The 14967-nt window shown below is 41.9% G+C and overlaps 1 protein-coding gene across 14 annotated transcripts in view; it reads left to right on the top strand.

The window, feature by feature from the left end:
* The window catches only part of TUBGCP4 (tubulin gamma complex component 4), a 44571-nt gene that overhangs the window by 17990 nt on the left and 11614 nt on the right, over positions 1-14967 (top strand). For all 14 annotated transcript variants that reach the window (XM_081548389.1, XM_081548386.1, XM_081548384.1 and 11 more), the window contains 4 exons: positions 1675-1840; positions 2083-2207; positions 13145-13195; positions 13605-13710. In XM_081548389.1, coding sequence (XP_081404515.1) covers positions 1675-1840; positions 2083-2207; positions 13145-13195; positions 13605-13710 — 448 coding nt within the window. The remainder of the gene's footprint in view (positions 1-1674; positions 1841-2082; positions 2208-13144; positions 13196-13604; positions 13711-14967) is intronic.

The following is a 14967-nucleotide window of genomic DNA, read 5'->3' as shown; positions in this document are numbered from 1 at the left end:
GTTCAGTCGCTTCAGTCGTGTCCTACTCTTTGCGGCCCCCATGGACTGTAGCCTGCAAGGCTCCTCTGTCCATGGGATTCTCCAGGCAAGAATACTGGATTGGGTTGCCATTTCCTCCTCCAGGGGAACTTTCTGACCCAGTGATCAAACCCAGGTCTCCAGCATCTCGTGCATTGCAAGTGGATTCGTTACTGTCTGAGCGATCGATGAAGCCTGTTGGGGACATTAGCTAAAAAAATAATGGTGGCCTGCACCAAGGATGGGAACAGTAAATATGGTGAAGAAGAAAGAAGCTTCAGTGATATTTAGGAGGTGGAACAGGCAGGTTGTGGTGATTGATTGGCTAAGGGTCCAGAGGAAAGAATCAAGGATGATGCCCAAGTCTCTGCCTTTAGTGATAGGCGAGTGGTGATGATAAGGAATGTGGGTTGCTGATGGGAGAGGGTGGGGGGAGAAGATGGGTCTAACTCTGGACACACTGAGATACTTGTAGGAAATGACCAGTGGGCTGAGCCTGGAGCTCATGAGAGCAGTCTAGCTTAAAGATAACATTTTAGGAGTCATCAGCATATGAAAGTTTTTAATCTGTGGTCCACGGGTGGCTTCGGAGGTTCTGTGAAGTGTATGTTACTATATTCTTCTTGAAGGTCCATAGCTTTTATACTTGCAGAGAGTCCTGTGATGCAGAACGATTAAAAATATCTGTTATGATCAGTTCAGCCTCAGAAGATGTGATTGTTTAGGAAGAGTGTGGAGAGCAAGAGGGAAAAAGGGTCTTGGATGGTGCCCTGAGGCACACCAGCACCCAAGCCCAAAATTGAAAGGGTGAATAGCAGAGATCAAAGTCAGGAGAATGGAGCCTGGGGTTCCTTATCCATACCCTGGATATGGATAAATCAGCAGGGTCAAATCAGCAGCGAGTCAGGGGCCTGGTTGGTTAGACAGCAAGTATCTGGGGCTTGATGGGCTAGATCAGTGGTTCTCAAACTATAGAGTGCCCAGAATCACCTGGAGAGCTTCTTAAAGACTGCTGGGCCTTACCCCCCAGGTTTTCTGTAGCTCTGGGGAGGGGCTTGAAATTTTACATTTCTAACAAGCTCCCACGTGAGGCCAATGGTGCTGGCCCAGGAGCCAGGCTATGGTAACCACATGGCTATATGACTCTGCTGCTGCTGCTAAGTCACTTCAGTCGTGTCCGACTCGTAGCGACCCCATGAACTGTAGCCTACCAGGCTCCTCCATCCATGGGATTTTCTAGGCAAGAGTACTGGAGTGGGGTGCCATTGCCTTCTCCGGGCTATATGACTCAGGCCTCTGTAAAGAGTTGGGCAGAGTAGACATGCAGACTTGGAAATCAACAGATCAGTTATTCCATGGCACAAACAAGAAGACTGGGTTCCAAACCTACTGTGCACAAGTTTTTACACAGTAGTCAAGGCAGAGTGCGAATGAAAATCTTAATGAAACCACTGTTGTTTCCACCACTGTATCTTGCGGCCTAAAAATGGAATGTCTTTCTCTAGCACTGGTAATTTAATAATTATGCTACTTCAGATTTAAAGTCCCTGCTTCTAGAAACTGTAAATCGTAGGTGGGAGAGCTGTCAAATGTTCCCTCGTTTTCCCTTTCTCACTCCACACGTTATCTCTGATGCGGGTTTTTTTCCTTGCCCAGCGCCTGATAGAGGAGGAGAACATGCTGGCGCCATCCCTCAAACAGTTTTCTCTGCGAGTGGAGATTCTGCCATCCTACATTCCAGTGAGGGTTGCTGAAAAAATCCTCTTTGTGGGAGAATCTGTCCAGATGTTCGAAAATCAAAATGTAAACCTGACCAGGAAAGGTAGGAATCTCCGTGCCTGAGGTACCCCCACCCTCAAAAGCGTACTTGACATCATGCTGGCCCCAGAGTCTGCCTGGGCAGAGTGGGTGGCTAGGGACCTTCATGCTGTGAGATTCCAGCACAGCCAGGAGTCACATGCTTGCCCAAGAAGCAGGTGAAGGAGCGGCAGTCCCGGGAAGAGAACCCCTCGCCTGTGCGGGTTTCCTGCCTCCTGTGACCATGAGTGCTTTCCTGTCCTGCAGGATCCATTCTGAAGAACCAGGAGGACACTTTTGCTGCAGAGTTGCATCGTCTCAAGCAGCAGCCCCTCTTCAGCCTGGTGGACTTTGAGCAGGTGGTGGATCGTATTCGCAGTACTGTGGCCGAGGTTGGTCTTTCTTAATATATATAGTTTATTTTATTTATTTAATTGACTGCACTCGGTCGTCGTCGTGGTGCCTGAGTTCTTCGAGGCTGCACTCAGGCTTTCTCTAGTTGCGGTGAGCAGGCACTACAGGCTCTGGGGCTTCAGCAGTTGTGGCTACTTAGGGGCACACAACTACTTAGGGGCTTAGTTGCCCTGAGGCATGTGGCATCTTAGTTCCCTGCATTGCCAGGCGGATTCTTAACCATTGGGCAACCAGGGAAGTCCCTCTTAGTATATTTTCTTTGGAAGAAAAGAGACTAGTTTCCTAGAAATTGAGTACTTGATTTGTTTCCTCTTGGTGTGCTTAGAACTTAGCTTGGAGGGAAGTGTTTGAGAGAGTTGAAGGGCAGGAAGTAGAAAATAAAAGCATTCTCTCTGTTTTAATAATAGAGGCGGAACTGCCTTAGCCTTTTCCCACCTGACAGGAGTTTGACTGTTAGCTAGTTAGTTAATTAGTAATAAAGGAATATCTTGGTTTACATTTCAGACAGACAGCCTTTGAGTCCATTGTATAGTTGGCAATGACTCCAGGGAACCCACTGATTCTGACTAAATTTAGTGCCTTACTTATTATTTTAGTAATGGCCTTAGGATAATCTATCATAGGAAGGCAGAACAAGTAATATTTTTCCATTCTTTTTTTTTTTTATTTGCACTCCAGCATTTTTAAAATTTTTTAATTGGAAGATATTTGCTTTACAGTGTTGTGTGAGTTTCTGTCCTATAACAGCAAGAATCAGCCATAATTATATATATCCCTTGCCTCTTGAGCCTCTCTGCCTCCCATCCCACCCCTCTAGGTAAACACAGAGTGCCAGGCTGGGCTCCCTGTGTTACGTAGCAGCTTCCCACTGCTATCTGTTTTACACATGGTACTATATACATGTCGGGGCTACTTTCTCACTTTGTCCTACCCTGTCTTTTCCCCACTGTGTCCTCAAGTCCATTCTCTCTGTCTAGGTCTCCATTCCTTCTCTAAAAATAGGTTTATCAGTGCTGCTTTTCTAGATTCCATATATATGCATTAATATATATTTTTCTCTTTCTGACTCAGTTCAGTCTGTATAACGGGCTCTAGGTTCATCCACTCCAATACAGCTGACTTAAATTCATTCTTTTTTTATGGCTGAGTAATATTCCATTGTATATATGTACTATATCGTCTTTATCCATTTGTCTGTCGATGGACATCTAGGTTGCTTCCATGTCCTGAAAATTGTAAATAGTGCTTCTATAAACATTGGGATAAATGTGTCTTTTAGAATCATGGTTTTCTCAGGGTATATGCCCAGTAGTAGGATTGCTGGGTCATATGGTAGCTTTATTCCTAGTCTTTTCAGGAATCTCCATAGTATTCGCCATAGTGGCTGTATCAATTTACATTCCCATCGACAGTGCAATAGGGCTCCTTTTTCTCGACACCTTCTTCAGTTCAGTAGTTCAGTCACTCAGTCGTCTCTGGCTCTTTGCAACCCCATGGACTGCAGCACGCCAGGCCTCCCTGTCCATCACCAGCTCCCAGAGTTTACTCAAACTCATGTCCATTGAGTTGATGACACCATCAAACCATCTCATCCTCTGTCGTCCCCTTCTCCTCCTGCGTTCAATCTTTCCCAGCATCAGGGTCTTTTCCATTGAGTCAGTTCTTCACATCATGTGGCCAAAGTATTGGAGTTTCAGCTTCAGCATCAGTCCTTCCAATGAACATTCAGGACTGATCTCCTTTAGGATGGACTGGTTGGATCTCCTCGCAGTCCAAGGGACTCTCAAGAGTCTTCTCCAACATCGCAGTTCAGAACCATCAATTCTTCAGTGCTCAGCTTTCTTTATGGTCCAACTCTCACATCCAAGCACGACTACTGAAAAAACCATAGCTTTGACTATCCAGACCTTTGTCAACAAGCAATGTCTCTGCTTTTTAATATGCTGTCTAGGTTGGTCATAGCTTTTCTTCCAAGGAGCAAGCATCTTTTAATTTCATGGCTGCAGTCACCATATACAGTGAATTTGGAACCCCCAAAAATAAAGTCTCTCACTGTTTCCCCATCTATTTGCCATGAAGTGATGGGACCAGATGCCATGATCTTAGTTTTCTGAATGTTGAGTTTTAAACCAGCTTTTTCACTCTCCTCTTTTCACTTTCATCAAGAGGCTCTTTAGTTCTTTTTTGCTTTCTGTCATAAGGATGGTGTCATCTGCATATCTGAGGTTATTGATATTTCTCCCGGCAATCTTGATTCCAGCTTGTGCTTCATCCATCCCAGTATTTCTCATGATGTGCTCTGCATATAAGTTAAATAAGCAGGGTGACAGTATACAGACTTGACATACTCCTTTCCCTATTTGGAACCAGTCTGTTGTTCCGTGTCCAGTTCTAACTGTTGCTTCTTGACCTGCATACAGATTTCTCAGGAGGCAGGTCAGGTGGTCTGGTATGCCCATCTCTCGAAGAATTTTCCAGTTTGTTGTGATCCACACAGTCAAAGGCTTTGGTGTAGTCAATTAAGCAGAAGTAGATGTTTTTCTGGAACTCTCTTGCTTTTTCGACATTCCAAAGGATGTTGGCAATTTGAGCTCTGGTTCCTCTGCCTTTCGAAATCCAGCTTGAACATCTGGAAGTTCACGGTTCATGTACTGTTGAAGCCTGGCTTGGAGAATTTTGAGCATTACTTTGCTAGCATGTGAAATGAGTGCGATTGTGTGGTAGTTTGAACATTCTTTGTCATTTCCTTTCTTCGGGATTGGAAGGAAAACTGACCTTTTCCAGTCCTGTGGCCACTCCTGAGTCTTCCAAATTTGCTGGCATATTGAGTGCAGCACTTCCACAGCATCATCTTTTAGGATTTGAAATGGCTCAACTGGAACTCCATCACCTTCACTAACTTTGTTCGTAGTGATGCTTCCTAAGGCCCACTTGACTTCGCATTCCAGGATGTCTGGCTCTAGGTGAGTGATCACACCATCGTGATTATCTGGGTCATGAAGATCTTTTTTATACAGTTCTTCTGTGTATTCTTGCCACCTCTTCTTAATATCTTCTACTTCTGTTAGGTCCATACCATTTCTGTCCTTTGTTGTGCCCATCTTTGCATGAAAAGTTCCCTTGGTATCTCTAATTTTCTTGAAGAGATCTCTAGTCTTTCCCATTCTATTGTTTTCCTCTGTTTCTTTGCATTGATCACTGAGGAAGGCTTTCTTATCTCTCCTTGCTATTCTTTGGAACTCTGCATTCAGATGGGAATATCTTTCCTTTTCTCCTGTGCCTTTCGCTTCTCTTCTTTTCTCAGCTATGTGTAAGGCCTCCTCAGACACTCATTTTGCCTTTTTGCATTTCTTTTCCTGGAGATGGTCTTGATCACTGCCTCCTGTGCAATGTTACAAACCTCCGTCCATGGTTCTTCAGGCACTCTGTCTATCAGATCTAATCCCTTGAATCTATTTCTCACTTCTACTGTATAATTATAAGGGATTTGGTTTAGGTCATACCTGAATGGTCTAGTGGTTTTCCCTACTTTCTTCAATTTAAGTCTGAATTTGGCAATAAAGAGTTCTTGATCTGAGCCACAGTCAGGTCCTGGTCTTGTTTTTGCTGACTGTATAGAGCTTCTCTATCTTTAGCTGCAAAGAATATAATCAATATGATTTCTGTATTGACCATGTGGTGATGTCTATATGTAGAGTCTTGTGTTGTTGGAAGAGGGTGTTTTGTTTGAAAGAGAGTGCTTTGTAAGTAGGTTCATTTGTATCGTTTCTTTTTAGATTCCACATATAATGGGTATCATATGATATTTCTCCTCCTCTGTCTGACTTACTTCACTCAGTATGACATACTCTAGGTCCATCCATGTTGCTTCAAATGGCCTTATCTCATTCTTTTTAACGGCTGAGTAATATTCCATTGTGTATATATATGCCACATCTTCTTTATCCATTCCTCTGTCAGCATTTAGGTTGTTTCCATGTCTTGTCTATTGTAAACAGTGCCACAGTGAACATTGGGGTGCATGTATTTTGGGGGGCCATGGTTTTCTCTGGATATATGCCCAGGAGTGGGATTGCACAGTCATATGGTAACTCTATTTTTAGTGTTTTAAGGAATGGCCATACTGTTCTCCATAGTGGCTGTACCAATTTACATTCCCACCAACAGTGTAGGAGGGTTCCCATCTCTCCACACCCTCTCCAGCATTCGTTGTTTGTGGATTTTTTGATGATTGCCATCCTGACTGGTGTGAGGTAATATCTAATTATAGTTTTGATTTGCATTTCTCTAATAACTAATGATGCTGAACCTATTTTCATGTACCTATTGACCATCTATATGTCCTCTTTGCAGAAATGTCTGTTAAAGTCTTCTGCCCATTTTTTGAGTGGGTTGTTTTTATTCTATTAAGTGTCATAAGCTGTTTGGAAATTTTGGAGACTAATCCCTTATCAGTCACATCATTTGAAAATATTTCTCCCAGTCTATGGGCTGTCTTTTCGTTTTGTTTATTGTTTCGTTTGCTGTGCAAAAGCTTTTTGAGTTAAGTAGGTCCCATTTGTTTCTTTTTGCTTTTATTTCCACTATTCTGGGAGATAAATTAAAAATGATGTTGCTGTGATTTATGTCAGAGAGTGTTCTGCATATGTTTTCTTGTAAGAGTTTTATAGTGTCCAGTCTAACATTTAGGTCTTTAATTCATTTTGAGCTTATTTTTATGTATGGAATTAAGGAATGGTCTAACTTCTTTTTTTAACATGTGGCTGTCCACTTTTCCCAGCACCATTTGCTGAAGAGACTGTCTTTCCAGCATTGTGTGGTCTTGCCTCCTTTGTCATGGATTAATTGACTATAGATGCGTGAGCTTATTTCTGGGTTTTCTATCTGTTCCATTGATCTATATTTCTATTTTTGTGCCACTACCATACTGTTTTGATGACTGTAGCTTTGTAGTAAAGTGTGAAGTCAAGGAGCCTGATTCCTACAGCTCTGGTTTTCTTTTTCAAAATTGTTTTGGGTGTTCGGGGTATATTTGGCTATTTTGTGTCTCCATATAAATTTTGAGAATTTTTTGTTCTAGTTCTGTGAAAAATACCATTGGTAATTTGATAGGGATTGCATTGAATGTGTAGATTACCTTGGGTAGTATAGTCATTTTGACAATATCGATTCTCCTGATTCACAAACATGGTATATCTTTCCATCTGTTTATGTCTTCTTTGATTTCTTTCATCAGAATTTTATAGCAAAAGAGGAGTACATGTCTTTTGTCTCCTTAGGTAAGTTTGCTCCTATGTATTTTATTCTTTTTTGATGCAATGATAAATGGAATTGCTTGAATTTCTTTCTAATCTTTCGTTGTTCGTGTATAGAAATGCAACTGACTTCTGTGTATCAATTTTGTAACCTGCAACTTTACCAAATTCATTTATGAGCTCTAGTAGTTTTCTGGTAACATCTTTAGGATCTTCAGTGTATAGTATCATGTCATCTGCAAACAGTGCCAGTTTAACTTCTTTTCTAATTTGGATTCCCTTTACTTCTTTTCCTTCTCTGATTGCTGCAGCTAGGACTTCCAAAACTATGTTAAATAAAGTGGTCAGAGTGGACATCCTTGTCTTGTTACTTTCTCCATTTGAGTGTGACGCTAGCTGTAGGTGTGTCGTATATGGCCCTTTTATTTTTAAAATATACATTTTATTGAGGCATAGTTGACTTAGTGTTTCAGGTACACAGCAGGGTGATTCAGTTATACAAATACACATGTATTCATGTATTATTTGGGAAATTATTTTCTACCATAGGTAATTACAAGATACTGATTGTAGTCCCTATGCTATACAGTAAACCTTCCTTGCTTGTTGCATATGTATTTTTTAATTAGAGATCTGGCATTCTATTCATACTAAGTCAAGTAGAATCAAAATGTCATAATTTTTTTAGTTAGGCAAAAATTCATAAGTTTTCTAAAATATATATATTATACATATTTATATATATGTATACAAAAGCTTTTCTACTACACTTGATAAAGGCTTGAGAAAGAACATTGAAGAGATGGAGAAATTGAAGTACATAAACTGAATGAAATGGGAGCACTGAATATGAAATAGAAAAAGTGAAACAAACTAGATAAAAGTAAAAGGTCATCACTTGTTTTTAAACATGACTGCTCATTAGAAATCTATCTGGACTTCTGGAGAAAAAATAACAATACCTGAGCATTTGTATTTTTCAAAAAATTTCAAGATAATTCTGATATGCATCTGGATTTTAAAAATTGATTATAGGTTTTTCTATTAGATCCTAGTTTTGGTGATATAGAGTTCTATTATTTTTCTCTTGCCAGTCATGATACAGTGGTATTAAGTGAGTAACAGTTCAGTTCAGTTCAGTCACTTAGTTGTGCCCCAACTCTTTGCAACACCATGGACTGCAGCACGCCAGGCCTCCCTGTCCATTGCCAACTCCTGGAGTTTACTCAAACTCATGTCCATAGACTCGGTGATGCCATACAACCATTTCATCTTCTGTCATCCCCTTCTCCTCCCGCCTTCAATCTTTCCCAGCATCAGGGTCTTTTCCAGTGAGTCAGTTCTTGGCATCAGGTGGCCAAAGTTTTAGAGTTTCAGCTTCAACATCAGTTCTTCCAATGAATATTCAGGACTGATTTCCTTTAGGATGGACTGGTTGGATCTCCTTGCAGTCCAAGAGACTCTCAAGAGTCTTCTCCAACACCACAGTTCAAAAGCATCAATTCTTCCGCGCTCCGCTTTCTTTATAGTCCAACTCTCACATCCATGCATGATTACTGGAAAAACGATAGCTTTGACTAGACGGACCTTTGTTGGCAGAGTAATGTCTCTGCTTTTTAATATGCTGTCTAGGTTGGTCATAGCTTTTCTTCCAAGGAGCAAGCATCTTTTAATTTCATGGCTGCAGTCACCATCTGCAGTGATTTTGGAGCCCCCAAAAATAAAGTCTGTCACTGTTTCAGTTGTTTTCCCCATCTATTTGCCATGAAGTGATGGGACTGGATGCCATGATGTTAGTTTTCTGAATGTTGAGCTTTAAGCCAACTTTTTCACTCTCCTCTTTCACTTTCATCAAGAGGCTCTTTAGTTCTTCTTCACTCTCTGCCATAAGGGTGGTGTCATCTGCGTATCTGAGGTTATTGATATTTCTCCTGGCAATCTTCATTCCAGCTTGTGCTTCATCCAGCCTAGCATTTCTCATGATGTACTCTGCATATAAGTTAAATAAGCAGGGTGACAGTATACAGCCTTGACATACTCCTTTCTCAATTTGGAACCAGTCTGTTGTTCCATGTCCAGTTCTAACTGTTGCTTCTTGACCTGCATACAGATTTCTCAGGAGGCAGGTCAGGTGGTCTGGTATTCCCATCTCTCGAAGAATTTTCCACAGTTTGTTGTGATCCACACAGTCAAAGGCTTTGGCATAGTCAATAAAGCATAAGTAGATGTTTTTCTGGAACTTTCTTTTTCGATGTCACAATAGTATAAATGTTTATTGCTTTTCACAATCAATAGCCATAGAAAAAATAAAAGATAATTACAATTGCAAGCCACAATGAGAACATGATTAACTTAACAATATAAAATAATTACATTCAATTTGTGGGGGTCAAGCATGGTGATGCGGTAAGTAGAAGTGCAAACATACACAAGTTTTCATCCACCCAACTAGTCTGTGTCTTTTGGTTGGTGCATTTAATCCATTTACATTTAAGGTAATTATCAGTATGTATGATCCTATTACCATTTTCTTAATTGTTTGGGGTTTATTTTCTGTAGGTCTTTTCCTTCTCATGTTTCTTGCCTGTAGAAGTTCCTTTAGCATATGTTGTAAAACTGGTTTGGTGGTGCTGAATTCTCTTAACTTTTGCTTGTCTGGAAAGCCTTTGATTTCTCCATCAAGTCTGAAAGAGAGTCTTCCTGGGTAGAGTATTCTTGGTTGTAGGTTTTTCCCCTTCATCACTTTATTCTTTTTTTTTTTCTATCATTTTATTGTAGGTTAAAGTGAAAGTCGCTCAGTCGTGTCCGACTCTTTGTGACCCCATGTACTATACTCCATGGAATTCTCCAGGCCAGAATACTGGAGTGGGTAGACTTTTCCTTCTCCAGGGGATCTTCCCAACCCAGGGATTGAAGCCAGGTCTGCCACACTGCAGGCAGATTCTTTACCAGCTCAGCCACAAGGGATGCCCCCCTTCATCACTTTAAATATGTCATGGCATTCATTCCCTTCTGGCTTGTAGAGTTGCTGTTGAGAAACCAGCTGATAGCCTGATGGGAGTTCCCTTGTACGTTCTTTGTCGTTTTCCCCTTGCTGTTTTTAATATTTTACCTCTATCTTTAATTTTTGTCAATTTGATTACTGTGTGTTCAGTGGGTTCCTCCTCGGGTTTATCCTGCCTGGGACTCTGTGCTTCCTGGACGTGGTTGACTATTTCCTTTCCCATGTTCGGGAAGCTTTCAGCTATTATTTCTTCAAATATTTGCCTCTGGTCCTTTCTCTCTCTTCTCCTTCTGAGACCCGTATAAGGCAAATATTGGTGCGTTTAATATTGTCCCAGAGGTCTCTTAGGCTGTCTTCATTTCTTTTCATTTTTCTATATTCTCTTCTGTGGCAATGATTTCCACCATTCTGTCCTGCAGGTCATTTATTCCTTTCTTCTGCCTCAGTTATTCTGCTGTGGATTTCTTCTAGTGTATTAGTCATCTGTTTGTTTTTTCTTTAGTTCTTCTAGGTCTTTGGTAAACATTTCTTTCATCTTCTCAATCTTTGCCTCCCTTCTTTTTCCGAGATCCTCAATCATCTTCACTATAATTACTCTGAATCTTTTTTCTGGAAGGTTGCCTATCTCCACTTCATTTAGTTGTTTTTATGGGGTTTTATTTTGTCCCTTCATCTGGGACATAACTTTCTGCTTTTTCATCATGATTAACTTTCTGTAATATGGTTTTTGTTTAGCCACTGCGAGACTGTGCTGCTGCTTGCTTCTTTGTCTGCTCTCTGATGGAGGCGGCTAAATGGCTTGTATAATCTTCCTGATTGGAGGGACTGGTGGTGGGAAAACCTGGGTCTTGCTCTGGTGGGCTGGGCCTTGCTCAGTAAAGCTGTAATCCAGTTATCTGCTGATTGACGGGGTTGCACTCCCTCCCTGATAGTTGTTTGACCTGAGGCGACCCTGCCCTGGCTCTATGGTAGGGTTAATGGTGAACTCCAAGAACACTTTCGCCAAGGGGGACCTTCTAGTGCCCCTGTCCCTGTGGTGAGCCCCTGCCCACCGACCCTCTGCAGGAGGCCCTCCAAGACTGGAGTCTCTGTTTCCCCCAGTCCTGTGGAAGTTCTGTGATCAAATCCCCCTGGCCCTCAAGGCCCAATTCCCTGGGGATCCCCAGTCCCTTTGTTGGATCCTCAGGCTGGGAAGCTTGGCATCAGAAACTTCACAAGAGTGGGAGAACTTCTTTGGTATTACTGTTCTCCAGTTTGTGGGTCACTCACCTGGTGGATATGGGATTTGATTTTATCGTGACGGTGCCCCTCGTACCGTTTCTCTGAGGCTTCTTCTTTGTCTTTGGACATGGGGTATCTTTGTTTGGTGGGTTCCAGTATCCTCCTGTTGATGGTTGTTCAACAGCTAGTTGCAGTTTTGGTGCTCTCACAGGAGATGAGTGCCCATCCTTCTACTCCACCATCTTGAACTGGAAGCCTGAAATTTTTTTCATTTATCTATTTACCATCCATATATCTTCTTGGCAGTATCCAAAACTTTTTTCCATTTTTTATTGGAAAAACTTTACTTTTTTACTATTGAGTTTTGAGTCATTTATGTATTCTGGATTTGTAAATCCTTTATCAGATACATGACTTACAAATATTTTCTCCCTGTGACTTGTTTTTTCATTCTCTTAAGAGTCTTTCAAAGAGTGGAAGGTGTTGATTTTGATTAAGTCTAGTTTATCAATTTCTGTTTATTTTGTGGTTCATGCTTCTGGTGTTGTGACTGAGAAACCTTTGCATAACCCAGTGTCACAAAAATTTTCTCCTGTTTTCTTTTAGAAAACTTAGTTTTTAGTTTCAATTAGGTTCATAATCATTTCTAATTAATTTTTGTATGTGGTGCAAGGTATAGATCAAGTTTTAATTTTTTGTATATGGATATTCAGTTGATCCAACATCTTGGTTCTTTTTATGATTTATTTTTGTTTATTTATATTCCTGTTATCCTTGCCTCTTAAGCATATTTATAAAGACTATTTTAAATTTGGGGGGAAAGCAAGAGGAGGGTTCCTGGTGATCTAGTGGTTAGGATTCCAGAGCAAATAAACTGTGATGGAGGTGCAGCAGAAGCCTTGGCCAATCTTATGGAGAGTTCTGAAGCTAGAATGGCCCTTCCAGAGATATCCCAAATTGCAGTTAGAGGGCTAGGCCATTGTACCTCTGCATCCATCAGAAATTGGTTCCTCAGGAGGGAACCATGGGCTCCCTTTAGCCAAAAGCACCAGTAACAGACAGTACTCTGAACAGCTGGCGTATGGAATGTCTCAGTCTTACTGGGGAGATCTGGGCGGCTAATTATACTACCCCCTCAGGCAGTTCTAAAACTTGTCCAGTGTTATCTGCTGCTGCTGTTTAGTCACTCAGTCGAGTCCAACACTTTGTGACCCTCTGAACTGTGACCCTCTCTGTGAAACCTCTGGAACTAATTCCAGAGTATTTCCATCTCATATTTTCTTACCTTTTTAACTTTTATTCCTGGGATTAACCCAGTGTGGTCATGGTATATATACTTTTTTTCAATAGATTGCTGGATTTTCACAGAACCATTCTTTGTAGGAGTTTTCATTGTAATGAAACTTTGACCTTATATTGTTGGTTCTTCTCACAGCATCTCTGGAAGCTGATGGTGGAAGAGTCAGATTTACTGGGTCAGCTGAAGGTAATAGCTTAGCTCTTCTTTTAACTCTTAAAATGATGCTGGTGGACAATGCCTTTATTCTCCAGCCTCTCCTGAGGGCACTGGTTGCCTATCCCAACTTCTAGAGTGGCTTTGTATGTCCTCATTCAGGTGGGCAAACTCCATCTAACACTACAGATTTACTCTAGCACAAAGCTTCGGCTGTTTACTTTCTTCTGGCATAACTGTATTTTTATTGAATAAATAATATCAAAGACACGCCAGTCATCCATTACGAAGTATGCTCCTTTAAAATGCCAAAACTCTATGTCCTTTTGTAAGCTGGGCTGAAACAGGTGAACTGGAAATTATATGCATACATCTCTTAGGATAGTGAAGAGCTCCTGGCCTTGCTGGTTTACCGAATTAAAAATTGAAATTCTTTCTGCAGATCATTAAAGACTTTTACCTTCTGGGACGTGGAGAACTGTTTCAGGCCTTCATTGATACAGCTCAACACATGTTAAAAACACCACCCACTGCAGTAACTGAACATGGTAATCGCCCGGGGGCCCGAGAATTACCAGCTTTACTGAAGTCCCAGGGTTGTAGGGGATGGCTTAGCTTGCTGCCGAACCATTTAGTTCTGGTCCACATTGAAAGCAGCCTGGTAAGTTCGAGTGTTTCCAGAGACAGAAGGCTGCTCAGGTATGCTCACACTGTTGCCACTGGGAACAGCCTCAGCTCATGACCCTTCCTGGAAGAGGCGGAAGCCTTCAAATGAGTTGTTCATCTCATCAGATTATAGCTATATATTTCTTTAAGTCTGTATTAAATTTGTGACAATATTGCTTCTGTTTATGTTTTGGTTTTTTGGCCAGGAGGCATGTGGGATCTGAGCTCCCTGACCAGGGATTGAACCTGCAGCCCCTGCATTGGAAGATAAAGTCTTAACCACTGGGCCACCGGGGAAGTCCCTGTAGCCATATATCTCTTAAGGGACATATTAGGACGTTTTGTTCTGTTTTGGCTGAGCGATGCAGCATGCTGAAATTTAGTTCCCTGACCAAGGATTGATTGAACCCTTTGGTCCCTTCATTGGGAATGGAGAGTCTTAACCACTGAACCACCCGGGAAGTCCCCATATTGGGACTTATTGCTCCTTGTTGTATTAGAACTCTTTAGGTTGTCAATGGTGGAAAATGACCTCGGTAGAAGGGGGGAATTTATTTGCTATTGTATCTGTAACCCCAGTGGCATAGGGATATTTGTTGTTGTTTTAGTCGCTAAATCATGTCTCTTTTGTGACCCCGTGAACTATAGCCCACCAGGCTCCTCTGTCCAAGGGATTTTCCAGGCAGGAATACTGGAGTGGGTTGCCATTTCTTTCTCCAGAGGATCTTCCTGACCCAGGGCTCAAACCAGGGTCTCCTGCATTGAAAGGCAGATTCTTTACTGCCAGGCCAGTGGGGAAGCCCATGGGGATGTAGCTGGGCCTAAGAACCAGGGACCGCGAGGAGTCTCTCCTGCCTTGTCTGCGCCTCATGTGTGCTCTCTGACGGCCTTCCAGTTCCATCTGGCCACATGGCCACCAGCAGCTCCCAGGAATATACCTCATGGAGTCTGCTGGGGGAGTCAAACCTGGTCTCTCTGGTAGCAGGTTAAAGGATTCCAGGGAAGGGGTTTTGATTAGTCCAACTAGAGCATACACCTGTCCCTATATCAAAGAGGTCAGACATGAAGATCTTATTTCGGGCTTTCCCTGCAGTCCAGTGGTTAAGACTCCAAGCTTCCACTGCAGGGTGCACTGGTTT

Source organism: Giraffa tippelskirchi, chromosome 12 (assembly GCF_054371585.1).
Source record: "Giraffa tippelskirchi isolate mGirTip1 chromosome 12, T2T-mGirTip1v1.2.pri, whole genome shotgun sequence".
In the NCBI taxonomy this organism is placed as follows: domain Eukaryota; kingdom Metazoa; phylum Chordata; class Mammalia; order Artiodactyla; family Giraffidae; genus Giraffa; species Giraffa tippelskirchi.
This window is presented reverse-complemented; position numbering and strand designations above follow the sequence as displayed.